This window comes from Ornithorhynchus anatinus, chromosome 4 (genome assembly GCF_004115215.2).
Source record: "Ornithorhynchus anatinus isolate Pmale09 chromosome 4, mOrnAna1.pri.v4, whole genome shotgun sequence".
NCBI lineage: Eukaryota > Metazoa > Chordata > Mammalia > Monotremata > Ornithorhynchidae > Ornithorhynchus > Ornithorhynchus anatinus.
In genome coordinates, this window is record NC_041731.1 from 10,119,078 (window position 1) to 10,145,935 (window position 26,858).

General features: G+C 47.5%; 2 protein-coding genes across 3 annotated transcripts; both read right to left on the minus strand.

The window, feature by feature from the left end:
* Positions 1-1,031: 1,031 nt before the first annotated feature.
* C4H7orf25 (chromosome 4 C7orf25 homolog) lies at positions 1,032-9,036 on the minus strand. Of its 2 annotated transcripts, none has more exons than XM_029064209.2 (2): positions 8,939-9,036; positions 1,032-2,709 (listed from the first exon to the last, which is right to left on the minus strand). In XM_029064209.2, exon 2 carries the CDS (start codon positions 2,691-2,693, stop codon positions 1,428-1,430), a length of 1,266 nt encoding a protein of 421 aa, XP_028920042.1. In that variant the 5' UTR covers positions 2,694-2,709; positions 8,939-9,036; the 3' UTR covers positions 1,032-1,427. The 2 variants fall into 2 exon arrangements, with proteins under 2 accessions (XP_028920042.1, XP_001506569.3); XM_001506519.6 differs by lacking the exon at positions 8,939-9,036 and adding an exon at positions 3,688-3,909.
* Positions 9,037-14,403: 5,367 nt separating this feature from the next.
* PSMA2 (proteasome 20S subunit alpha 2) lies at positions 14,404-26,788 on the minus strand. Its single transcript, XM_007663452.3, has 8 exons — positions 26,690-26,788; positions 21,963-22,039; positions 21,244-21,376; positions 20,715-20,837; positions 18,898-18,979; positions 17,360-17,433; positions 14,936-14,993; positions 14,404-14,835 (listed from the first exon to the last, which is right to left on the minus strand). Exons 1-8 carry the CDS (start codon positions 26,728-26,730, stop codon positions 14,719-14,721), a joined length of 705 nt encoding a protein of 234 aa, XP_007661642.1. The 5' UTR covers positions 26,731-26,788; the 3' UTR covers positions 14,404-14,718.
* Between the last annotated feature and the right edge of the window lie 70 nt (positions 26,789-26,858).

Sequence of the window (26,858 nt, forward strand, 5' to 3'; positions counted from 1 at the left end):
TCCACGGACAGGGCTAATTTAACGGTCAAAATGCCAACAGAGCCTCTTGGAAATGGAAATGGGGCACGGACAAAATCCCAGCTCGGCCACTTGTCAGCTGTGTGACTGTGGGCAAGTCACTTAACTTCTCTGTGCCTCAGTTCCCTCATCTGTAAAATGGGGATTAAGACTGTGAGCCCCACGTGGGACAACCTGATTCCCCTGTGTTTACCCCAGCGCTTAGAACAGTGCTCTGCACATAGTAAGCGCTTAACAAATACCAACATTACTTAGCAAACGGTGGCTATCCCGCTCTGCCGTTTGCCAGCTGTGTGACTTCGGGCGAGTCACTTCACTTCTCTGTGCCTCAGTTACCTCATCTGGAAAATGGGGATTAAAAACTGTGAGCCCCACGCGGGACAACCTGATCACCTTGTCTCCCCCCCGGCACTTAGAACAGTGCTTTGCACGTAGTAAGCGCGTAACGAATACCCCATTATTATTATCTGAAATGGCGGCCAAAAATCAGGTTTGGGAAGAAAACCGATAAATCTTCAGGTTTTCTCTTTTAGTTGAGGAAGAGCAAAGTTGAAATGAGAGAATAATGGAGTTTAAGGGACCTAGCTAGTGTAGAACATGGGAATCTGGGTTTTTTGTTGGTTTGTTTTAATAGTATCTGCTAAACATTTACTGTGAGCCAGGCACTGTGTTAAGCGCTGGGGTAGATACAAGCTAATCAGGTGGGACACAGTCCAGTCCAGCCCCACAGTCCAGGTGGGGCTCACAATCTTAATCCCCATTTTACAGTTGAGGAAACCGTGGCCCAGAGAAGTTAAGTGACTTGCTCAAGGTCAAACATCACACAAGTGGTGGAGCCGGGATTAAGGCTCCCGTGCTCTATTCGCTAGCCCACGCAGCTTTTCCGGGAAGGGAGATGTTCTCGGAAAGGAGATGCCTGACGTGCTTTGGGCTACCGAATTCCAAACTCCCCAAATTCCCTTTCCACCTTCCACCCCGAGGAGGACGACAGCACCATAGAATACAAACGCATCCTCCGTCTGAGTCCTTAAAGTGACCGTTTAATGTGGAATGCGGGGTTGACAAAACTGCATGAAACATTTTCATCTCAGTGGAAAGAAGGATGAGATAGCCCTACTGAAACAACAACGAAATAACCCGATAAAGACCAAGGACCATGTGAGGTTGTTCTTCTCTGGCCATTAACAATGGCTGTATCTCTTATTAGATATTCGGACACATCAGGTCTGTCTCCTTTGCCCCTTTTCTATTTTCTGAAGCATATCCTCCACAGAGGTCCCGGCACACAAAACGAGAGAAAAAAACCTGATTTTTCACACCGTAGGCCTCCTTTCCTTCTCAGAGAAGAAGACGACCACTCGGCCTTCAACCTGGATTTCTTTCCACGACCCAGTAATCGTAGGCTACCGTCAGAGCTCGCCGTCGGTCGTACAGTTCTTCGGTAAGGGGGTAGCCAGCGCCTCTTTGCTTTCGGTCAGGGCTCTGGGCTGGTGGATGAACACGCTGAATTTAACGCCTTGGTTACTCGCAGCCCGGACGAAACCGCTGTTGGCAGTCATGGTGACAGCTTTCAGCGCGTCTCCCGTTCCAAAGACGGTCAGGGAGCGGCTGTTGATCTTCGAGCTGGCCACCAGTCTTAAGGCACGATCGGAGGGCTGGTCGGGGACCACCTGGATCCGTCCGATTAGCGCGGCGGCCCTCTCCCGCTCCCCGGGCCCTCCCAGGGTGTCGAGGATGGACTGGAAATCCTTCACCGCAGATTCGCAGGCGAACAGCTCCTTGCCCTGCATGAAGGCCTCCAGCTGAGGCAGCACGCGCTCCTTCCTCTCCTGCGCCGCCTGCTCCGTGAGCACTTTCTCCCTGAAGACCAAGTAGCAGCCGCCGTAGCTGAGGGCGGACACGTAGGTGATCAGCGTGGTGATGTCCAGGTTCACTCTGGTGCACACGGCCACCTTAATCTCCGTGGGGAAAGCCACGCTGGCCACCACCTTCTCCCGGTCCACCCTGGTGGCCTGCAGGACTTCGGGGCTCTCGTCGTCGGACCCCCGGGGGCTCGGCCAGGGTTCCTCGGGGTCCTCGGCGGGGGAGTCGACCGCCACGATGTCTCCTCTCACCGATATGCCCATCTCTCGCAGCTTCTCGGCCATGGGGCTGGAGACGCCGTTGTAAAAGGCGAAGACGATGTGCGGGTTGCTGTACTGCACCGGCTGCTGCCGGCTGGCCTGCAGGAAGTCCTCGGCCTGCTCCACGACGCTCTTGTCGCCATACTGGCCCCTGCCCAGCCAGATGTTGTGCAGCGCCTCCGCCTTTCGGCCGATGGCTTTCACCCACGCGTGGCCCCCGTTGGCCACCACGTCCACCACCAGGGTCTGCTTCTCTCCCGAGCCGTCCGCGTAGCCGAAGACGTGGAGGACGCTCACCACCTCCTCCAGCTTCTCGGCGGATTCCACGACGGCTCGGAGGTGGGTGAGATTCGTGCTCTGCAGGTGCGATTCCTTGATGGCCACTTTCCCCGCCTCCACTTTGTGGAGGAATTTTAACTCAGCCTTCAGTTTGCTGCACAGCTTGGCGCCCCCTTCTATTCCTCCTTTCCTCGACCTGGAGAGGGCCTCTGCTCTCTTGATGAGCTCTTGGGCTACGGCGATCCGTTCGCGCAGCATGGAATGCACAGACATGCTGGTAGCATTATTCCTAACACAACGAGAGGGGAGAAGGTGCCGATTAGTGAAACACCGATTTGGAAATTTCGATTTGGAAACTGCTCCCGACGCAACAGATTGCCTGAGCGAGGTTCCCAGTCTGGGAAAGACGTAGCTTGTCGTGGGTAGCGATCGTGTCAACCAACTCTGGTGCATTGTGCTTGTTCTCTCCCAAGTGCTTAAAACAGTGCTCTCCGCATAGTAAGCGCTCAATAATACCGCTGACCGATAGGCGGGTGAGTCTCGGTTCCTTCACTTCCGTGAGGGCCCAGGACCTGGGCGAGGAGTTGATTTTGGAGTTGGGGTTTGGGGGGTCTGCACTGGCCCACCCCCACTAGCTGGGGTTTCTGTGGAGCTCAGATATTTAGTCACCACCTGAACACGGATTCCAGTCACCGAAGCCAGAGCCTGAGTTCGGAGCAGCCTCAACTCAAGAGCTCGCCCGTCCCTTGCCAGACGTCGGACGGGGGCTCCTTGGCAGGGGAGAAGGGAATCTGTGATGCCACGGTGTGGAGTCTCCTGACTATAATAATAATAATAATAATAATCATAATAGTATTTAAGTCCTTATTATGTATCAGGCACTGTTCTAAGCACTGGGGTAGATAGGAGCTAATCGGTTTGGGCACAGCTCCTGCCCCACATGGGGCTCACACTCTTACTCCCCATTTTACAGATGAGGTAAACGAGGCACAGAAGTTAAGTGAATCGTCCAAGGTCACACAGCAGACACGTGACAGAGATGGATTAGAACACAGGCCCTTCTGACTCCCAGGACCATGCTCTATCCCCTAAGCCACGCTGCTTCCCATGATTCTTTTTTATGTCCTACTTCCTTTCCCCCCTCTTTAATACCTCTGTCTCTTTTTTCACCTCTCTTCCTCATTCCCCCTTCCCACGGTCTTAACCCTTCTACTCCAAGTTCCCGTCTTCCCCCGCCCCTTCGCACCCAGGAACCTCTCCTACTTACGTTTCTTCGAATTTCCCATTTAAACGGTCCGTTTCCTCCTTTACGCCATTTCCTTCAGTCGCCCTATGGATCTACTTCCCAAGTGCGGCGGTCCCTGTGAGGCTCAGACGGCCCGGCTTTCGGATGGGACCTCATTTAGAGGCAGCCGTCACAGGGCTGTGACACCCAAAGTGAGCTATTGCCACCATGTGGCTATTAGTTTCAGATACAAGCGAAAAACTACGCGGTGGATCGAGTTCAGGGTGGAGAGGACAGGAGGCTGAAAAGACCGAACAGTAAGACGGCTGGGGGACAGAGCTGGTCCTGAGAGGGTCACTCCGGGTTCACAGGCCAGTTTCCTACTTTGGGTCGGGGCCATTTCCTATGGGGAATGGGTTTGCGGGCGTGTGCGTTGGGTGGAGGGGAGGGCAGGGGCGGGAGGAAGGGAGCGAGCAGCTTTAAGATGAAAACCAACCCAACTTTAATGAGTCACTACTCCGCGTCAGGCCCAAGCCCAGCCCCAACAAGAGATGGTGGACTCAGGAGGGAGACCCAAGGGCCACCTTCCCGAGGGAGGGGGGGACGCTCTCGTTAAACAAACCGAGGGTACGCTCTGAGCTCCCCGAGGATAGGACTGCCTCAGTTTAACTTTAGTACGTATCTGTAATTTATTTATTTATTCGTATTATGTCCATCTCCCACTCTAGACTGAAAGCTCGTTGTGGACAGGGAATGTGTCTGCTTATTGTTGTACTGTACTCTCGCAAGCACTCAGTACAGTGCCCTGCCCACCGTAAGCGCTCAGTACATACGACAATGAACGAATGAAGGAGCAGCGCAGCTTGGGTACCCTCACTTCTAAGGATTCCACCGCAGACATTTCCCTGACCAGCAGTCCCGGTGGCTGCCCTTTTGCCCACGCCTAAAATCACCTGGACAAAGGGAGGCACAGTGCAGGGGTATTTTTAAGGTGGAGGGTTGGAAGGCTGATTATCGAGGGTGGGTAATTCTCTGGATGGCAAGTTGAAGTAATAATAATAATAATAATAATGTTGGTATTTGTTAAGCGCTTACTATGTGCAGAGCACTGTTCTAAGCGCTGGGGTAGATACAGGGTCATCAGGTTGTCCCACGTGAGGCTCACAGTCTTCATCCCCTTTTTACAGATGAGGTCCCTGAGGCACAGAGAAGTGAAGTGACTCGCCCACAGTCACACAGCTGACAAGTGGCAGAGCCGGGATTCGAACCCATAGCCTCTGACTCCCAAGCCCGGGCTCTTTCCGCTGAGCCACGCTGCTTCTCTTGGGCAAGGGGCAAGAAGAGTGCAGGAGATGTGAAGGAAGGCTACAGATACCTCCATATTCCTCCTTCTCACAACTCCCTTAGCACTACACATTAGTGCTCTACTAGTAGTTATTAAGCATCTACTATTACTAATAATGGCATTTGCTAAGCGCTTCCTACGTGCCCAGCACTTTACTAAGTGCTAAGGGCTAAATGCTAAGCGGATACAAGCAAATTGGGTTGGACACAGTCCCCGTCCCACGTGGGGCTCAAAGTCTCGATTCCCGTTTTCCAGATGACGTAACTGAGGCCCAGAGAAGTAAAGTGATTTGCCCAAGGTCACACGGCAGACAAGGGGTGGAGCCGGGATTAGAACCTTCTGACTCTCATTCTGACTCCTATTATGGCCTCGGGGCGTGTCTTCCAACTATAGCGTACTCTCCCACATGCTTAGTACAGTGCTCTGCTCAAAGGAAGAGCTGAATAATTGCCACTGACTGATTAATTGGCATAGCACTGAACTAAACACTGGGAAAATAATATACAGAAAAGAGTTAGGGTCCCCGCCCACAATCGGAGAGGTGGAAATAGCCTTGATCTGGTGGAAAGTTTGCCAAAGCCAGGCTGCGTGAGGCTAGACATTCTACCGAGGCCCTCCCTAAGAGAGTCGTTCTGGAAAAGACAGTTTTATTCACGCTGGTTCTGCTGGTCTTTCAAGTTTGCACACCAGAAGATTTCCTTCGGCTACGAGAGACAGGCGAAGAAACCCAAGCGGCTAAATAAAGAGCTTGACAGGACGAGAGACCATACGTGCAATTTAAAATACACGTATCTGTGAGTTTTTTCATCATCAGCCCCCTTTTTTAAAGCGAAGCCACCAGAATCTTTTGGGGGCTGTGGATCCACTCACAGACAAACGTTCAAACAATCAGTGGTATTTACTGAGCGCTTCCTGTGTGCTGAGCACTGTACTAAGGGCTTGGGAGAGAACAATCGAGTTAGTAGACACATTCCCTGCCCACAAGGAGCTCACAGTCAAGAAGGGGAGAAAGACAATGAAATCAATTACAGAGAGGGGAAAGGGAGAGTAGAAGGATATAAGGGAGAATTAGAGAAGCAGCGCGGCTCAGTGGAAAGAGCCCGGCCTTGGGAGTCAGAGGTCATGGGTTTGTATCCCGGCTCTGCCCCTTGTCAGCTGGGTGACCTGGGGCAAGTCACTTCGCTTCTCTGGGCCTCAGTTACGTCATCTGTAAAATGGGGATTAACTGAGAGCCTCACGCGGGACAAGCCGATTACCCTGTATCTACCCCAGGGCTTAGACCAGTGCTCTGCCCATGGTAAGCACTTAACAAATACCACGATTATTATTATAAGGATATAAGGGAGAGTATAAGAATATGAGGGAGAGTAGAAGGATACAAGGGAGAGTAGAAGCAGCGTGGCTCAGTGGAAAGAGCCCGGGCTTGGGAGTCAGAGGTCATGGGTTGGTATCCCGGCTCTGCCACTTGTCAGCCTTGTGACCGTCGGCAAGTCGCAACTTCTCTCTGCCTCAGTTACCTCATCTCTAAATTGGGGATTAACTGGAAGCCTCATGTGGGACAACCTGATTATCCTGTATCTCCCCCAGCGCTTAGAACAGTGCTCTGCACATAGTAAGCGCTTAACAAATACCAACATTATTATTATTATTATAAGGATATAAGGGAGAGTATAAGAGTATAAGGAAGAGTATAAGAATATAAGGGAGAGTATGAGACTATGAGGCGGAGTATAAGGATATAAGGGAGAGTAGAAGCAGCACGGCTCAGTGGAAAGAGCCTGGGCTTGAGAGTCAGAAGTCATGGGTTCTAATCCCGGCTCTGCCGCTTGTCAGCTGTGTGACCTTGGGCAAATCACTTCACTTCTCTGTGCCTCAGTTCCTTCATCTGTAAAATGGGGATGAAGACTGTGAGCCTCATGTGGGGCAACCTCATTCCCCTGTATCTACCCCAGCGCTTAGAACAGTGATCTGCACATAGTAAGCGCTTAACAAATACCAACATTATTATTATTATTATTATTATTATTCTCTGGGCCTGAGTGACCTCATCTGTCCAATAGGGAAGAAGACTGAGCCCTACGTGGGACAATGTGATGGCCTTGTATCTCCCCCAGCGCTTAGAACAGTGCTTGGGCCGTAGTGTGCGCTTAACAAATACCATCATCATTATTATTCTATTATTACGATTCTATTTATTGCTATTGTTCTTGTCTGTCCGTCTCCCCCGATTAGACTGTAAGCCCGTCAAAGGGCGGGGACTGTCTCTGTTACCGATTTGTTCATTCCACGCGCTTAGTACAGTGCTCTGCACATAGTAAGCGCTCAATAGCAGCGTGGCTCAGTGGAAAGAGCCTGGGCTTCGGAGTCAGAGGTCATGGGTTCGACTCCCGGCTCTGCCACTCGTCAGCTGTGTGACTGTGGGCAAGTCACTTCACTTCTCTGTGCCTCAGTTCCCTCATCTGTAAAATGGGGATTAACTGTGAGCCTCCCGTGGGACAACCTGATTACCTTGTATCTACCCCAGCGCTTAGAACAGTGCTCTGCACACAGTAAGCGCTTAACAAATACCAACATTATTATATACTATTGAATGAATGAATATTATGGGAAGCAGCGTGGCTCAGTGGAAAAGATCCTGGGCTTCGGAGTCAGAGGTCATGAGTTCGACTCCCGGATCTGCCACTCGTCAGCTGGGTGACTGTGGGCCAGTCACTTCACTTCTCTGGGCCTCAGTTCCCTCAACTGTCAAATGGGGATTAACTGTGAGCCTCCCGTGGGACAAGCTGATGACCCTGTATCTCCCCCAGCGCTTAGAACAGTGCTCTGCACAGAGTAAGCGCTGAACAAATACCTACATTATTATATGTCGGTATATCATGAGTTCGAATCCCAGCTCTGCTGCTTGTCAGCTGTGTGACTGTGGGCAAGTCACTTCACTTCTCCGGGCCTCAATCACTTCATCTGTAAAATGGGGGTTAAGACTGTGAGCCCCACGTGGGACATCCTGATTCCCCTGTGTCTACCCCAGCGCTTAGAACAGTGCTCGGCACATAGTAAGCGCTTAACAAATACCAACATTATTATAATTATATACTATTGAATGAATGAATATTATACAGCGTGGCCTAGTGGAAAGAGCACGGGCTTTAGAGTCAGAGGTCATAGGTTCGAATCCCGGCTAGGCCACTTGTCAGCTGTGTGACTTTGGGCAAGTCACTTAACTTCTCGGTGCCTCAGTCGCCTCATCTGTCAAATGGGGATGAAGACTGTGAGCCCCACGTGGGACAACCTGATTCCCCTGTGTCTCCCCCAGCGCTTAGAACAGTGCTCGGCACATAGTAAGCGCTTAACAAATACCAACATTAGAGAAGCAGCGTGGCGCAGTGGAAAGAGCATGGGCTTTGGAGTCAGGGCTCATGAGTTCGAATCCCAGCTCTGCCACTTGTCAGCTGTGTGACTGGGGGCGAGTCACTTCACTTCTCTGGGCCTCAGTTCCCTCATCTGTCAAATGGGGACGAAGACTGTGAGCCCACGTGGGACCACCTGATTCCCCCGTGTCTCCCCCAGCGCTTAGAACAGTGCTCGGCCCATAGTAAGCGCTTAACAAATACCAACATTATTATTATACGCCCCCGCTCCCCCAGGATGGTCTTGGAACAGTCCTGCCCTCCCCCCACGGGGATGATTGTGGTATCTCCCAAACGGAGGCAGCCGGAGGGGGGGGTCACGTGGGCGCGGGTCACGTGGCGGGCGTCCGTCCACTCACAGCGCCGCCCCGGGAGGGCGAGGAGGCCGCTTCGGCGGCCATCTTGAGTGAGGGCAGGCGTTGGCCGTCGGGCGCGCCCCTTCCCCTCAGGGGCCCGGCGCGCCCGGCAGGGAGAGGGAAGGAAGGAAGGAAGGAAGGACGGGCGGCCGGCCGCCATCGCCGTCGGGCCGGTCCGTACTCACCGCGGCAGCGGGGAGGCAGGCGAGAAGGGCGAAGGGGCCCCGGGGCCGCTCCTCGTCCGGGCGGACGCCGCCAGGCAGAGCGGGGAGGAGACGGGCCGGGAAGCCCCGCCCGCAGCCCCGCCCAACATGGACGACGACGACGACGACGACGCCATCGGGGCCCCCGGGCCCTAAATGCCCCCCCTCCCCCCCCGCGCCGCTCGGGGGCAAAGAGCCCGCGCTGAGGAGGCGCAGGTCATGAGTTCCAATCCCGCCCCCACCACTTGCCAGCTGTGTGTCTTTGGGCAACTTCACTGCCTCAGTTCCCTCATCTGTAAAATGAGGATTAAAACTGTGAGCCCCCCATGGGACAACCTGATCACTTTGCATCCCACCAGTGCTTAGCACAGTGCTTTTGCACATGGCAAGCACTTAAAAAATACTACCACTATTATTATTGGCTCAGTGGAAAGAGCCCGGGCTGGGGAGGCGCAGGTCATGAGTTCCAATCCCGCCCCCACCACTTGCCAGCTGTGTGTCTTTGGGCAACTTCACTGCCTCAGTTCCCTCATCTGTAAAATGAGGATTAAAACTGTGAGACCCCCATGGGACAACCTGATCACTTTGCATCCCACCAGTGCTTAGCACAGTGCTTTTGCACATGGCAAGCACTTAAAAAATACTACCACTATTATTATTGGCTCAGTGGAAAGAGCCCGGGCTGGGGAGGCGCAGGTCATGAGTTCCAATCCCGCCCCCACCACTTGCCAGCTGTGTGTCTTTGGGCAACTTCACTGCCTCAGTTCCCTCATCTGTAAAATGAGGATTAAAACTGTGAGCCCCCCATGGGACAACCTGATCACCTTGCATCCCACCAGTGCTTAGAACAGTGCTTTTGCACATGGCAAGCACTTAAAAAATACTACCACTATTATTATTGGCTCAGTGGAAAGAGCCCGGGCTGGGGAGGCGCAGGTCATGAGTTCCAATCCCACCTCCACCACTTGCCAGCTGTGACTTTGGGCAACTTCACTTCACTCCCTGAGTTGCCTCATCTGTAAAATGGGGATGAAGACCGTGAGCCCCACATGGGACAAGCTGATCGCCTTGTTTCCGCCCCAGCGCTTAGAACAGTAATTTTGCACATAGTAAGCACTTGAGAAATACTACCACTATTATTATTATTACAGCAGCGCAGCTCGGGGGAAAGAGCCCGGGCTGGGGAGGCGCAAGTCATGAGTTCCAATTTCGCCTCCAGCACTTGCCAGCTGTGTGACTTTGGGCAACTTCACTTCACTGCCTCAGTGGCCTCATCTGTAAAATGGGGATGAAGACTGTGACCTCCCCATGGGACAACCTGATCACCTTGCATCCCACCAGTGCTTAGAACAGTGCTTTTGCACATAGCAAGCACTTAAAAGATACTACCACTATTAATATTATTACCTCAGCGTGGCCCAGGGGAAAGAGCCCAGGCTGGGGAGGCGCAGGTCATGAGTTCCAATCCCGCCTCCACCACTTGCCAGCTGTGTGACTTTGGGCAACAACTTCACTGCCTCAGTTCCCTCATCTGTAAAATGGGGATGAAGACTGTGAGCGCCACATGAGACAACCTGATCACCTTATACCCCACCCAACCGCCCAGCACTTAGAACAGTGCTTTTGCACATAGTAAGCGCTTAACAAATACCAACATTATTATTATTACCTCAGCGTGGCTCAGTGGCAAGAGGCCAGGCTTGGGAGTCAGAGGTCATGTGTTCTAATCCCACCTCCACCACTAATTCATTCATTCAATAGTATTTATTGAGCGCTTACTATGTGCAGAGCACTGTACTAAGCGCTTGGGATGAACAAGTCGGCAACAGAGACAGTCCCTGCCGTTTGACGGGCTTACAGTCTAATCGGGGGAGACGGACAGACGAGAACGATGGCAATAAACAGCGTCAAGGGGAAGAACATCTCGTAAAAACAATGGCAACTAAATAGAATCAAGGCGATGTACAATTCATTAACAAAATAAATAGGGTAACGAAAATATCAGCTGTGACCTTGGGCAAGTCACTTAATTAAGAGAAGCAGTGTGGCGCAGTGGAAAGAGCACGGGCTTTGGAATCAGGGCTCATGAGTTCGAATCCCAGCTCTGCCACTTGTCAGCTGTGTGACTGTGGGCAAGTCACTTAACTTCTCTGTGCCTCAGTTCCCTCATCTGTAAAATGGGGACTAAGACTGTGAGCCCCACGTGGGACAACCTGATTCCCCTGTGTTTACCCCAGCGCTTAGAACAGTGCTCTGCTCATAGTAAGCGCTTAACAAATACCAACATTATTATTATTACTATTAATTTCTCTGGGCCTCAGTTGCCTCATCTATCAAATGGGGACTACGACTGTGAGCCCCACATGGGGCAACCTGATTCCCTTGTATCTATCCCAGCGCTTAGAACAGTGCTTGGCACATAGTAAGCCCTTAACAAATACCATCATCATTATTACTATTATTAATCCTCATTCTACATTCATTCATTAAATAGCATTTATTGAGTGCTTACTGTGTGCAGAACACTGTACTCAGTGCTAGGAAAGTACAATTCGTCAACAGATAGACAATCCCTACCCAACAACGGGCTCACAGTCTAGAAGGGGGGCTTACAGATGAGGTAACTGAGGCACAGAGAAGTAATAATGTTGGTATTTAATAACGTTGGTATTTGTTAAGCGCTTACTATGTGCAGAGCACTGTTCTAAGCGCTGGGATAGACACAGGAGAATCAGGTTGTCCCACGTGGGGCTCACAGTCTTCATCCCCGTTTTACAGATGAGGTAACTGAGGCACAGAGAAGTGAAGTGACTTGCTCAGTCACACAGCTGACAAGTGGCAGAGCGGGGATTAGAACTAACCACCTTTGACTCCCAAGCCCCTGCTCTTCCCACTAAGCAACAGTGCTTCTAAAAGCTTATAATTATTATTAGTAGTACTTATTATCCCCACCCCCAACTGTAAGCTCATTGCGGGCAGGGAATGGGTCCGCTATATTGTACTCACCAAGTGCTTAGTACAGCGAACGCTCAAATATGAGTGAATGACTTAGCGTCTCTGGGCCTCACTCAATCGTATTTCATAAACACTTGTGTGCTGAAACTGTGCTAAGCGCTTGGGAGAGTACAATATGACAGAGTTGGCAGGCATGTTCCCTGCCCAAAACGAGCTTGTCACCTCACCTGTAAAATGGGGATTCAATACAAGTTCTCCCTCTTACTAAGACTGTGAGCCCCATGTGGGAGCAAGGACTCTGCAACCTGATTATCTTGTACCTTCTCCAGCATTTAGAACACGAGTGACATGTAAAACACTTAATACTGTTATTTCCAAATTTGCAAAATGAGGGTAAGATTAGAGAATTAGAAAATTAAATGAGGGTAAAATTAGAGAAGCAGCATGGCTCAGTGGAAAGAGCATGGGCTTGGGATTCAGAGGTCATGGGTTCTAATCCCGGCTCTGCTGCTAGTCAGCTGTGTGACCTTGGGCAAGTCACTTGACTTCTCTGGGTCTCAGTTACCGAAATGGGGATTAAAAAGCTGTGAGCCCCACGTGGGACAACCTGATCACCTTGTATCCCCCAGCGCTTAGAACAGTGCTTTGCACATATTAAGCGCTTAACAAATACCACAATTTTATTTAAAACACTTGTTCGTTCTTCCTTCCCTTAGACTGTGAGCCCTATGTGGACAGGGTTTGTGTCCAATCTGCCTGTATCACCACCCTTTAATACAATATTTGGCATATAGTAAGCACTTACTAAATACGATACCTAACAGAAAACGGGATCTGTGTTACTGGATCAGACTTGGCTGGTTCCCTTTGTTTCTTCACTCTCCTTGAAGGTGGGATTTTTCATTAACTCTCATAGATCCTGCCCTACTTCATTGTGAATTAGTGAGACTGGTGTATTTTTTTCAGTAATTCACGATGCTCGCTGTTAGCTCCATGGCTTCTCAGTTAATTCGTCTTTCCTCTTTCCTGCTTCGTAACGTTTTGTTGGAATACTGTTTGTCTTGCTTTCTCTTCAGTATCTCCTCTCCCGTGTCTTTCCTCCAATCAGTATCGTCTGCCTCCTTCAAAGGGCAGACGAACAGCTAGAAGCAGGGTGCAACGAGACTGATCCGCAAGTCCTCTAAATCTTCTCCACCACAATCCCTTCGCCAAATGATGTGGTCAATCAATTAATCAATAGCATTTTCCGAGCACCTGTGTGCAGAACACTGTACTGAGTGCTTAAGACAGTACAACAGATGTAGAGAACTGTCCCTGTCCCCAGCAGAGTGACTGGTGGAAAACAATGTGGTCTCTGACCACTCTCCGAAACCTTGACGTCCTCCAAACAGACACCCGGCCGGGGACCAAAATGTTGTGGAAAAGGTCGAAAGTTGTGTGGCAGGCAGACACAAATGGTCCACTTGTGATGCCCCAGGGAAAAAGGGGGTAGGGCTGTAGATGCACCAGAGATCATGTCTACTATTGTATGGTACTTTCCCACGCACTTGGTACAACGCTCTACATAAAGACTTTAAGAAATACTATTACAAGACCCATGGGAGTCTATCAGTTTGTATAGGTTGAAAAACCTCATGCCTTGAGGTTATAGTATAGCCAGCTTCGACGGGGTGATAAAACCTGTCAGGAGATCATGTCTACTATTAATATTAATAGAGATTTTTCTCAGCTCTAGGGTTTACTTGGATAGTGGGGAATTTTCTGTCAAAGATGGTGATTATCAGAACCTTGGGAATGTATCGTGATCTTCTGTCAACAACTAGCATTTTTTTTTTGGAGGGGGGGGACAATAGAGAATAAATAAGTCATTTCCACTTTTAGGCTCCAGGAAATGGACCCCTTACGGGGGACTGAGAGGGGACCCAGAAAAACAACAAGACTTAAGCCCCTGCCTTTTTCACATTAACAGGATGAGTCTTAGTTGGGGACCTGCTCATCCTGAGAATGAAAAGTTTACCTGGAACAGGTCAAATTTTAGTACTGTCCCCCTCTACTGCCCAATTGTCTTTCAGAATTCTCCCTTGTAGAGATTACATCTTTTAATCACAGGAGAGGGAATGAAGCCTGTATTTTACAACTTAAAATGATTCTAATTGAAAAGCACTCATCCCATCACAAAGAATAGTGATTCTGAAGTGTGCTGCAATGTTCTAAAATACAAGACTTAAAGAGACTAGTTCTAGACTGTAAAGTGGTGTATTAACAGTTGTATGGCACTCTTCCAAGTGACTAATACAGTGCTCTGCACAAAGTTAAATACTCCGAAAATCCCAATGTTTATAAAGACCGAATTTAAGCCAGTGCACGCGCGTTGAACAGCCAGTAAAACTGGAGTATGTTTTAAATGTCCTCTTTATCTCAGATTTGGAAATAGCTTTGGAGATATTACCCAAGGATCTCTCTGGCTGAATTGTTATAGAGATATCCACCGGGAAGGAAATTGCCGACCTTTATTTAACGTTCATGACATTTTGTTTCTACCCTGAAGATCAAGGCAGTTTACACATTAAAAACAAAAAACAATCCCTCCACCAAAAAAAACCAACCAGCAGATAAAATTTTACTCAATATCCAAAATGCTAGCAAACTGGATTCGATACTTCATTGTCATTTGCACCATGTAATTTTAAAAGGATCTGTACATTGAACCATGTAGAAACGAGTATGCAAAAAAAATGCAAAACAAATATACTTTTAAGGAGGTTATTGCCAGTACTGGAACTCAAGACCCTTCAGTCACTTGGACACTACGCAATGGCAGCCAAGTAATCCTTAACTTCGGTTGGCGTGAGCCTCCTGAACCCTGCTTCATTGCAGATGCCGACTTCTATGTTATCTTCTGTCATCTGGCCTTCGAAGCTCTCCTGGGAGGAGGAAAAACAAACAAAAAGATCTTTGTCTTGGATGTGTAAGCAATTGCTTTAAAAATCGTTATAAACCCATCATTCAATAAATTAGGCTAACCTTTAGTGTTAAGATTGCTGTATGAATAGCATCTTCAAGCTCCAAATCTTCATTGTATCTGAAAAATGCAAAAAAGAGGGGGACTTTTGGAACGAACTTTTGAAGAAAATATCCTTGTTTTCATAAGCATTCTGAACAAATAAATCATTAAAAATCAACTTTTCAGTAGGAGCCAGTTTCACGTTAATAACCACAACCATCTCATAGACTCAGTTCCAATGCATTTAAGCCTCGGTTAGCTTCTGACCGTCAACACAAAAAGGAAAGCGGGCACATAAGACTTCCAAGAAATTTTGAATTCAAGGCCGGGACTGAATCTTTTACTTCATAACCGTCGTATCTGTTAAGTGTGTATTATGAGCCAAGCACTGAAAGCTTCTTGTGAGCCAGGAAGATATCTATCATCTCTTTCTAGTCCTTAGTTCAGTGCTCTGCACACAGTAGGCGCTCAATAATTATAAATGATTCATTACTAAGTGCTGATGAAGATACATGGTAATTAAGTCAGACAGTCCCTGTCCCACATGGCTGGGGGCTCAGTCTACGCAGGAGGAAGAACTATTTACTCCTCAGTTTAGATGAGGAAACTGAGGCACAGAAGTGACTTGTTGCCCGAGGTCACTCTGTAGACGATAGATCCAGGGTTAGAACCCAGGTCCTCTGATTCCCAATCAATGGTATTTATTGAGCACTTATTGCCTACTAAGCCCTTGGGAGAGTCCAATACAATACGGGAGGCAGACATGAGCCCTGCCCACAAGGAGTTTACAGATCAGAGGGGAAAACAGACATTAAAAAATAGATGGAGATGTCCCTAAGTGCCTAAGGATTAGATGGCCTGCGCTCTTTCCACTAGGCTACGCTGCTCCTGTCGTACTATCTTACTTCAGCTGTCCATTCTCAATACTGATGGTGAATGTACCACTTTCTTCCTCATAATCTTGGACGTCCATTCCTGACCCCATGCAAGTGCCATTCTAACAATGTTTCTGCAACACGTCAATATAGGACTACTTTCCCTTTTTTCTATTTAATGATGCACTTGCTCGCCAATGGCTCTATAAATAATTTATTAGTCATTTACAGCTTTTTAGAATTGTTGCTTACATATAAACACATACCCACGAAAGCAGACCATTCACAAGAATGAGGGAAATAGGCTTGCTGTAAGGTCATATGGCACATCAATTTGCCAAATTTTAGATGTTTGCTCTTAGGGTGTTGTAATAAATAATTCTGGTCACAACTGGTCTGAGAGAGGGATATATGAACCACTGGTAACAAAGGAAGGAAGCCCAGGAACTCCTAATTTGAACCTAAAATACTGGGCGACAAAGCTCTCAAGAAAATCTCTATGAGACTCAGGAAGTAGTAACACTATTTACTAAGCATTTATTTGGTGCACATCACTGTACTAAGTGCTAAAAGAGAATACACATGGGAATTAAATATTACCCCTATCCTTAGTGGAGCTCAATCTAAAACCGACTTAATTGGGGCTCATCCAACTTTACTGTCATTCCTGATTTAAGACGACCTTGTTGCTTTGAGAAGCAGCATGGCGTAGTGGATGGAGCACGGGCCTGGGAGTCAGAAGGTCATGGGTTCTAATCCCATGAAGAGCTGCAGCTGGGGAAGGAGAGAAGACAGCTGAAAAACAGCTTGGAAGCTAGTGTTCAGGGTAGGAGTCTCTAGATAGCTTGAGGAAAGCAGTGTGCTTTGAGTGGCAGATATGCACACCTATATGTCAAGCACTCGGACTTGAGGAGAAGGTGGAGGCAGAGAGAGACCAGTAAGGAGGCCGTTGTAGGAGCTGAGTCAGACTGTGAGGAGTTTGCACTAGGGAGGTGATAAGGATGGAACAGAGGGGTCAATCGATGAAACACTTCCGGAAGAGGCCAAAGGAGAAACGGATTGGAGGTCAGAGGTGAGACAGTAAAGGGGACCGAGACGTAAATCTGCAGGACAGGGAGGATGCTGGTGGGGTGATGAGAGTCAGGAAGAGGTAGGTGTTTATGAGGGAAGGTCGAAATCCAATTTGGGCCGTATTAAGTCTAAGAAGCTGATGGACTTTTCAGATGGAGCTTGCCCAAGGCAAGAGGAAAGAGAACACCGGAGAGCAGTTGAAAGGTCAGAGCTGAGACTTGGCATCATCTGCATATAGATGGACTGAGTAGAAAGCCTTGAAAATATCCTTATTGGACACACAAAGTAAAAGGGTGAGAAGAGAAAGAGTCCGCAAAGGAATTTCAGGAGGAGGAGTAGGATGATGGAAACCACGAGAGTGCTATCAAGCCAAGGCTAGAGAGAATTTCTAAGAGGAAATGAAGCGGGTAAGAGTTCACGCTTCCAACTCAGCGAATAGAATTGTCTGACAAATTTTCTGAAGCACCAAAGTTTTCAAAATGCCTATAGTATTCTTACCTTTTCTCAAGAAAAGTTTTTCCGTTTACATAATTCTTTCCCATCGCAGTAGCCTTCCAGGCAAAGTAAGCTCCCTAAATAAAAAAAGGGAACATACTTAAGACACAAACACAAACCGAAATAATCCCTAAAAAGCTATTTCATAAATAGCTGCAATGGACTGGTCACGAATGCTTGTTTTTAACACGCATATGAAAAAAAATCAAAAGTTTTGCAGGGATCGCCAGTCTCGACAAATAAAAATTTACTGAGAACTGTGATCAACTGCTTCTCCCTTCCATTGAGGGCAGAAGCAGAAATGGGGTGTGTGGTAGTTAAACTTCTGATTGAGTCATGGGTGGGTGGGGGCACGACAGTCAAAAAATGCAAAGTTGACTGTAAATGCAGTACAAGTTGCAGATAATTGTTTCCTGACTTAAAATAGCTGTTCCAACTTTTCCTATGTCAGTACTCTCTCAAAAGACAAACTGGCAAAAAATATTGCATTCCCATGGATTTCAAAGTTTGTTCTCCCTAACAAAATCCCCTCTTTACAAATTCAGTCACAAGACACTGCAGAGAAATTGATATAATCCTCACACTGACATATTTAGATTCCAATCAAAAATGGGAATATTTATCTTAATCGGTGCTATTTAACAACGATAATGTTGGTATTTGTCAAGCGCTTACTATGTGCAGAGCACTGTTCTAAGCGCTGGGGGAGATACAAGGTCATTTGGTTGTCCCATGTGAGGGTCACTGTCTTCATCCCCATTTTGCAGATGAGGTAAAGGAGGCCCAGAGAAGTGAAGTGACTTGCCCACAATCACACAGCTGCCAAGTGGCAGAGCCGGAATTCGAACCCAAGCCCTGACTCTTTCCACTGAGTCATGCTGCTTCTCTATTTGAGTGCTTATTGTGTGCAGAGCACTGTACTAAGCACTTGGGAGAGTGCAATACACCAGAGTTGGTAGACATGTTCCTGGTCCACAATGAACTTAGTCTAGAGAGGCTTTTAATGGTCATTCTGGGGCTTTGTTCAGCCTTTCAGACCAGTGTGGATGGCAGTCTGTTAGGTCACGTCCTTGGTCTTCTCCATTGAAAAACAAACAAAAAGCCACCCTCATAATTTAACTTGATTCAATAAAAGTAGCTTTCTTTAAGTCCAAAAAGGCTTATTAGAATACATAATATTAATTAATGAATGTGTTAATTTTGCAGGGGGTTAACGCCCATAATTTCCACACTAAAAGCTTTCTAATATCCAATTAAATTTCTTAATTTCAAAATTAGTATGACAATTTTCTTATCCAGGTTTTCAGCAAACCTCCCAGATTCTCAGATTTGTCTGATATTCATTCATTTATTCCATCGTATTTACTGGGCCATTACTGTGTGCAGAGCAGTGTACTAAGCGCCTGGGAAGGTACAACATAGCAACAGACATATTCCCTGCCCACAGTGACCTTGTAGTCTGGAGTGGTGGGGGTGGGAAACAGACATTAATATCAATAAATTACAGCTGGGTATATAACTGCTGTGGAGCTGATACTTACAGAAGGATCAGACTGAAATAAATAAGGCCGACCTTCATTCCAACCACAAATGAGTAGTGATACTCCAAACGGACGGACACCACTGCAAAGACAAACGTCAAAAATTGGGTAACAAATGCTTGATTTAGAAGCACCTTTCCAATACTTTTCCAAAACAAAACCAGCCTCTGATCAATCAATAATATTTACTGAGCACTTGCTGTGTGCAGAGCACTATACAAGATGCTTGGGAGAGTACAATTCAAGAGAGATGGTAAACGTGTTCCCTGTCCACAATGAGCTTACAGCCTAGAGGAGAGTACCAAAAAGGCAAACTGAGTTAACAAGACTTATCAAGCGGGAGGTTAGAAATACTGTGATTTTGGTTAAGAAAAAAGCCCATTTCAACCAAAAAGCAAATCTTTACATGTAGTTTGAACTAAGACTGTAAGAAGCCCCCTACGGGGGCATGGGGCCACGTTTCCCTTAGGAAATGCAATTCAACTTCAAAGAGTACAAGTTTTAACTAATGTAAACCGGTTTGATTTTGCTCACACAATTTGGTTTCTGTGCTAATAGCGTTCACTTGTAATTTGGACATCAGTAATGTGAATTTCATTTTAACAGTTAACAGTTGTGCACTGAAAATCCCAATGGAGCCTCCATTTTGGGCCATCCAGCAGCTGAAAATTAACAGGCATCCCACGTTTTACTCATTTAATGTAGTACTGCACTGTCCCAAGTGCTCAGTACAGTGCTCTGCACACAGTAAGCACTCAGTAAATACCACTGAAGATGACAATGACTTCAGTCCCACTTGAGACAGTAATCATCGATGGTATTTGAATGCTTACTGTGTGTAGGGAGCACTGTATTAAGAGCGAGAGAATACACCACAACAGTTTGTAGACATGTTCCCTGCCCACAATGAATTTACAGTCTAGAGGGGGAGACAGAAACTGATATAATTTCTAATACACAATTTATAAATATGTACATAAGGGCTGTGAGACTGAGGGTGCGGCGAATATCAAATGCCCAAAGGTCACAGATCCAACTACACGAATGATGCAGATGGGACAGGAAGCTGAGGAAAAGAGGGCTTAATCAGGGAAGGCTTCTTGGAAGACATGCAAACTTAATAAAGCTTTGAAGGTGGAGACAGTGATAGTCTGGTGTTTTTGGAGGGGGAGAGAGTTCCAGGCTAAGCGAGGATGTGGAAAGGGGGTTGGCGGCGAGACACACCAGATCGGGACACAGTGAGTAGGCTGGTGCTGGAGGAGCAGAGTGTGTGCGCCGGGATGTAGGAGGAAATCAGGGAGGTGAGGTAGAAGGGGGCAGGCTGACTGAATGCTTTAAAGCCAATGTTAAGGAGTTTCTGCTTGATGAGGCAGAGGAGAGGCAACTACTGGAGGTTCTTGAGGAATGGGGAGACATGGACTGAATGTTTATTTTAGGAAAATGATCTGGGCAGCAGAGTGAGGTATGGACTGGAGTGGGGAAGAGACAGGAGGTAGGAAGGTCAGCAAGGAAGCAGATGCAGTAGTCAAGAACAGTGCTTGGCACATAGTAAGCGCTTAACGAACACTATTATTATTATTATTATTATTATTAAAAGGGCAGATTTTAGCAGTGCTGTAAAGGCAGAACTGACAGGGTTTGGTGACAGACTGAATATGCCGGTTGGATGAGAGTAACCTCAGGGACTATTAAACTTCTTTTAGAAGTAATAAGCTGCATAATTCTTCGGACAAATTTACTTTCTTTTGGTACCTTATTGAAAAGAGCTAAGCCACGGTGCACTTTTATCAGGAACAACAGTTTGGCCACCCACTTACCCTGACTGCGTGTACTCCTGCATCACAGAAGCGACCCTCTGAACCAGCTGGGCTGTTGGAATAGGTTCATGGTAAACCAAGTAATATTGCTGAGCCAGCTTCCGAGCTCTGTGCACGAGTACCCTGAACGAAGACGCAAGAGAGACCACTTTAATCAAAACCGAGACACGCGGCTCCAATGCGAGAAACGTTCCGATATCCTAGCAACTCAGTAACAATTCTGAATCCCTCAACGTTTCTTTGATCAATATAGTTTTTACAAATATTTTAAGGACATAACTCTTAGGATACATTCCAAACGGTAGCCTTTAAAAGCGTGAGTTTTCTGGGCACTATCGAGGCATGTTTCTCACAATCCCCGCTCTACAAAAGACCTCAAAAAAAGGAAAAGAACCTTTTATTGAAAAAGTCTAATACAAATTAGTTGATGGCTCTCCTTTGGGTAACTGGGTCATAGGGGAATTGTGAGAGCAGGTTCTGGGTCAGAGGCGCGATAATTTGGGGATACAAACCGTTTCATAGGCAGTACCTGTAATCTGGGCCCATGCCACTGTATACCAAGCCTATGTGCTTGGTAATCGGTTCCACTTTGTGCACACTCCGCTCGTCATACAGAATGGATTTCTGTTTCTTCTCAGTGGCCAAAACCACACCATTTGCAGCTGAAGGGAAAAGGAAATGTTAAGTTGCTCAAGGTCTTTACTCCTCTTGTCACCACAGGACTGGCTGAGCCGATCCCATTTGAGGGATCTGGCTAGCCAACCCCTTTTCTTACCTTTTCCTTTACAAAGGGCAGGCTCATTTGGGAGATGCCAACATTTTCCTTCTTAGCTGAGCATTGGAAAAAGGAATTCCTTACACAAATCGACAATACTACACTGAAACATCTTTCTCCGTCAAACCATTCTGCCAATCTATCCTCTCCTAGTTACTGACCAAATTCAAAGTTTCTCATCAGGAAAAATTTCATGTGGAAAATCTGAAGGATAACCCACTTACAAATTTCATTTATAAGCCATCAAACTCTGGCACCTTCAAACCGCATCCCTAACCAAAACACAAAAAAGGCTAATAATTACAGTTTATTTCAAAAATAGCACTGAAAGCAGAGTTTGTTCTACAGAGGAAAATATCTGCATGCACCTAACTTTATGTGGCGTTACAACACTACAAAAGCGACTTGAAATGCAAAGACATTTACTTAAATATCTTTTCCTCTCCCTGCTTAAAGGACTCTACAATCATTACCTTTAATTCCGACTGAAGGGGCTCCTCCAGCTACAGCAGCCAAAGCATACTCAATCTGCACAAGTTTCCCCGAGGGGCTAACGGAAGAGAAGAAAAAAATGTAGTTCAGATCACGAAGGATAGGAGCATTTTTAGAGTCAATGAAAACAGACTTGACAGTTCCACTCAGTTTAATGGGAACCAGAAACAAACTGCAAAAATACCAGGTTCTCCCAGTTTTGATCATTAAGTGGAAAAAGGCAAAAAACTCTACATTTTCACTCTTGATTTCAAATAGAAAAAATAGAAAAAAGCCAGTTAAATCACCATTAGTGATAGTTTTGGTTTTACAGGGAGTTTTTAAGGGAATATAACTTTACAAAGGATCATTTTTTGGCAACTGAAACATGACAAGCCTAATCATAATAGAAGTTAGGCAGCTAGCTGGCTGTTCTCCCGTTCTCTCCAGTGCAGAATAATTTTTTATGTAATTTCTGAGTACTCTGTGCAAAGCAATCTAGCAGTTGGGTTACCCACGGACCTTAACTGAACAGCCCGTGGACTGGACCGTGAATCAAGGGGCGGAAAAATGGTAGGGAGAGACGATTGGGGCCCGCACTATACTGCTCTCTCCTCACCCAAAGCGCCACTACTAGCAGTGAATTTAGTCAGCACATCTGATGATGATAATAATTATGGCATTTGTTAAGCATTTGCTATGTGTCGAGCATGGTATTAAGTGCTGGGACGGATGGAGGAAAATCAGGTAGGACACCGACCCGGTCCCAGATGGGACTCACCGCCTAAGTGAAAGGGAGGATAGGCACTTAACCCCAGTTTTATAGATGAGGAAGCCTGACGCACAGAGAAGTTAGCTGACTTGTTCAAGGTCACACAGCAGGCTGGTGGCAGAGTCAAGATTAGAAGCCAGGTCCTCTAAATCCCAGGCCTGGGCCCTTGCCACTAAGTCCCACTGCTTCACCTTACAGTTGCTTTTGAGTATTTCCTAAAAAGGATGATTGTTTACTAATGACATACACCGAATTCTGCCAGATGTGTATTTCCACTACCAAGGATACCACGCACACAGGCGCTCTCCCCAAGGACTCAGCACCAGTCGCATTAACTTCACCCCCTCAGGAATGATGACAGCCACAGCCCTACCGCTTGGACCAGAGATAATGGCCTTAGCTCTGCCCACCGAAGGCAATCCCTGGCTCGATGACCTCAGGGGTTCCCACCCTGGCTGCGGAAGCCAAGGCGGAGGTCGCACCTGCCCTCTGCCTCACTCTCTGCCCATCACAACACACGCCACCTCCATCAGCAAACAGCAGGAGCCCTAAAGGTGAGTCAATAGTGCAGTGGGTCGGGAAGGGTGCGGTTCATCCCCGTGGGCAGTGGGCAAAGGATGAATGAAACCTCCAAGCCGGTCACACAACCTAGTGATGAGGCAGTGGGGAGAAAAGGACGAGATTCGCTGGGTACCTACTGTGTAGACACCAGTGACCAGGCGCTTGGGAGAGGGCTAATAACGACGGAGTCTCCCGATGACGTGATCTCTGCCCACGAGGAGCTTACAAACTAGACAGGCTCTCTGCTCCAGTAAAAGAGTTTGGAACGGAGAGCCTGCATGCAGGGACTGATTACAATAAAAGGGACATAATCCCAAACACCCTCCTATAGTGCTCTCTCCTATTCCCTTCCCCCCGTCAGTCTAAATGAAAAATTAAAATTTGGCATCCCCCACCGAGTACTGCAATGTGATTTTCCTTAATATGGGATTTCGCAAGAGTGCAACCCTATTACCGGATTAGGTCCATCAAGGGAAATGCAGCTTTTTTCTTTTTAAAGAAAGTTAGATGAACCCCATTTAGACGAGAATCTACTTTCATTTCCCCTTAATGGAATAATCCCTAGATAACCTTTCAAGGCCCCTTTCAACTCGATGCTACTTGTACCACGCGAGCACTTCAATCGCCCAAACATATGACAGAAAAAAAGTGAGAAAGATCGTTAATAATTATTAGCATTTTAATGTGGCATCCCAGGAACTTGCTTTCTAATCCAAATGGAGTTTAAGCCCTCCAGTCTACAGCTATTCACCATAGCGTGACCATTCTTGGAATACTGACCCAGCTATGAATTCTTAATCCTACCAACTTGTTAAATACGATACGTAGGGATAATGATGTCAATTGCGAAAGTAACTCCTCTCTATGAGGAGCATATTAGTAAACCCTTTCTTGGGTGGTTACCCAGTAATTGCTTCTCTTCTATTTGATCACTGTTGCAATAAGGATTCCCTGAATTTATTTTAGTATCTGTCTCCCCTGCTGGATTAAGTTCCTTAAGGGCAGGGACCATGTTTACTACCTACATTGGTCTTTTCCAAGTATAGTGATCTGCTCAGATTCACTTTATTGATTGAATACAACACCAAGTCCTGAGTGCATGATGGTGTGAAGCTAGCTAGTCGTCAGGAGGAGGAAATTAGGCACTGTGACCTGAAGGAAGATAGCACAGGGTTGGGAGTCTGGAGACCAGAGTTCTCATTCTGGTTCTGCTAGGTGCCGCTGTGGGGCCTTGAGCAAATCATTTAACCACTCTGTGCCTCAGTTTCCTCATCTGTAAAAAAGGGATTATATACCTGTTCTCCCTCTCACTAGCCTGAGAGCCCCATATGGGGCAGAGACTGGGCCCGACTGTATGTATCCCAGCACCCGGCGGGCAGTCAAACTCTTCATAAATCCCTTGATGCAACCGGAGGGCATTTAAATGAGGTGGAGCATAAAAAAATGGGGAACCAGCATGGCCCAGGGGAAACAGTCCAGTGCTCTGCATACAGTAAACACTCAATAAATTCGATTGAATGAATGAATTCTGCTTCTATTGCTATAGAGCAGAGTGGCTTAGTGGACGGAGTCTGGGCTTGAGAGTCAGAGGTCGTGGGTTCTAATCCCGGCTCCGCCACTTGTCAGCTGTGTGACTCTGGGCAACTCACTTCACTGGGCCTCAGTTCCCTCATCTGTAAAATAAGCAGCAGCAGCGTGGCTCAATGGAAAGAGCACGGCTTGGGTGTCGGAGATTGAGAGTTCTAATCCTGAATCCGCCTCTTGTCAGCTGTGAGACTCTGGGCAAGTCACTTCACTTCTCTGAGCCTCAGTTCCCTCATCTGCAAATTGGGGATGAAGACTGTGAGCCCCACATGGGACAACCTCATTTACCTTGCATCTGCCCCGGCGCTTAGAACAGTGCTCGGCCCATAGTAAGCGCTTAACAAATGCCATTATTACTATTAGTACTTCACTTCTCTGGGCCTCAGTTCCCTCATCTGTAAAATGGGGATTAAAAGTCTGAGCCCACGTGGGATAACCAGATGACCCTATATCCATCCCGGTGCTTAGAACAGTGCTTGGCACATAGTAAGCGCTCCACAAGTGTCCTTATTATTACTATTTTTAAAATGGGGATTAAAAGTGTGAGCCCCAAGTGGGACAATCTGATGACCCTGTTCATTCCTTCAACAGTACTGAGCACTAATGTGCAGAGCACTGTACTAAGCGCTTGGATTGTACCGTTCGGCAACAGTTAGGGACAATCCCTGCCCAATGACGGGCTCACAGTCTAAACGGAGGAGAGCCACTATAATTATTACTATTATTATTATTTTTGATACTATTATTACTGTGGCGCAGTGGAAAAGAGCACGGGCTTTGGAGTCAGGGCTCATGAGTTCGAATCCCAGCTCTGCCACTTGTCAGCTGTGTGACTGTGGGCGAGTCACTTCACTTCTCTGTGCCTCAGTTCCCTCATCTGTAAAATGGGGATGAAGATGTGAGCCCCACATGGGACAACCTGATTCCCCTGTGTTTACCCCAGCGCTTAGAACAGTGCTCGGCACATAGTAAGCGCTTAACAAATACCAACATTATTATTATTAAAATGGGGATTAAAAGTGTGAGTCCCATGTGGGACAACCTAATGACCCTGTATCCAACCCGGCGCTTAGAACACTGTTTGGCACAGAGTAAGCGCTCCACAAATGCCCTTATTATTCTTATTAAAATGGGGATTAAAAGTGTTAGCCCCACGTGGGACAACCTGACGACCCTGTATCCATCCTGGCGCTTAGAACAGTATTTGGCACAGAGTAAGCGCTCCACAAATGCCCTTATTATTCTTATTAAAATGGGGATTAAAAGTGTGAACCCCACGTGGGACAACCTGATGACCCCGTATCCATCCTGGCGCTCCGAACTGTATTTGGCACATAGTAAGTACTCCACAAATATTCTATTATTAAAAGGGGGATTCAAAGTGTGAGCCCCACGTGGGACAACCTGATGATCCTGTATCCATCCCTAGCGCTTCCCAGTGCTTGGCACAGAGTAAGGGCCTAAGAAATTCCACCATCATTATTAACATTATATTCTTCCGGATCTACTCTAGGGTTTGGGACAGTGTCTGACATTTTATTATTTTTTAAATAATTATAATACATATAATGACACTATAATAGTTCTTATTTAATCATTATTAAATGGTAAAAAAAAGAGAGAGAGCGAGAGGGAAAGGGCGGAGGACTGGCCGGGCTCCTCCTCCGTGAGGCCGGATGACTCGGCAGGACCCGACCGCTTGTCCCCGGGGTGGGAGAAGGGAAGGTTGAGATCGGAGAAAGGCGCAGGGTGCGGCCGGTCCCGTCCCGGCCCGTCCCGGCCCGTCCCGTCCCATCCCAACCCCGGCGCTACCTGAATGTGGTCAGCGAAAAGCTGTATCCGCGCTCCGCCATCTTCACCCTGTCCAACGGTCCGGGCCTCCGCGCCTGCGCACTAGCGCTCCCCTCCCTCCCGCTCGCTCGCTCTGCCCGCTGGGAGTTGTAGTCCCCCCCAGCGGGGGCGGGAAGGGATCCAGGCCGCC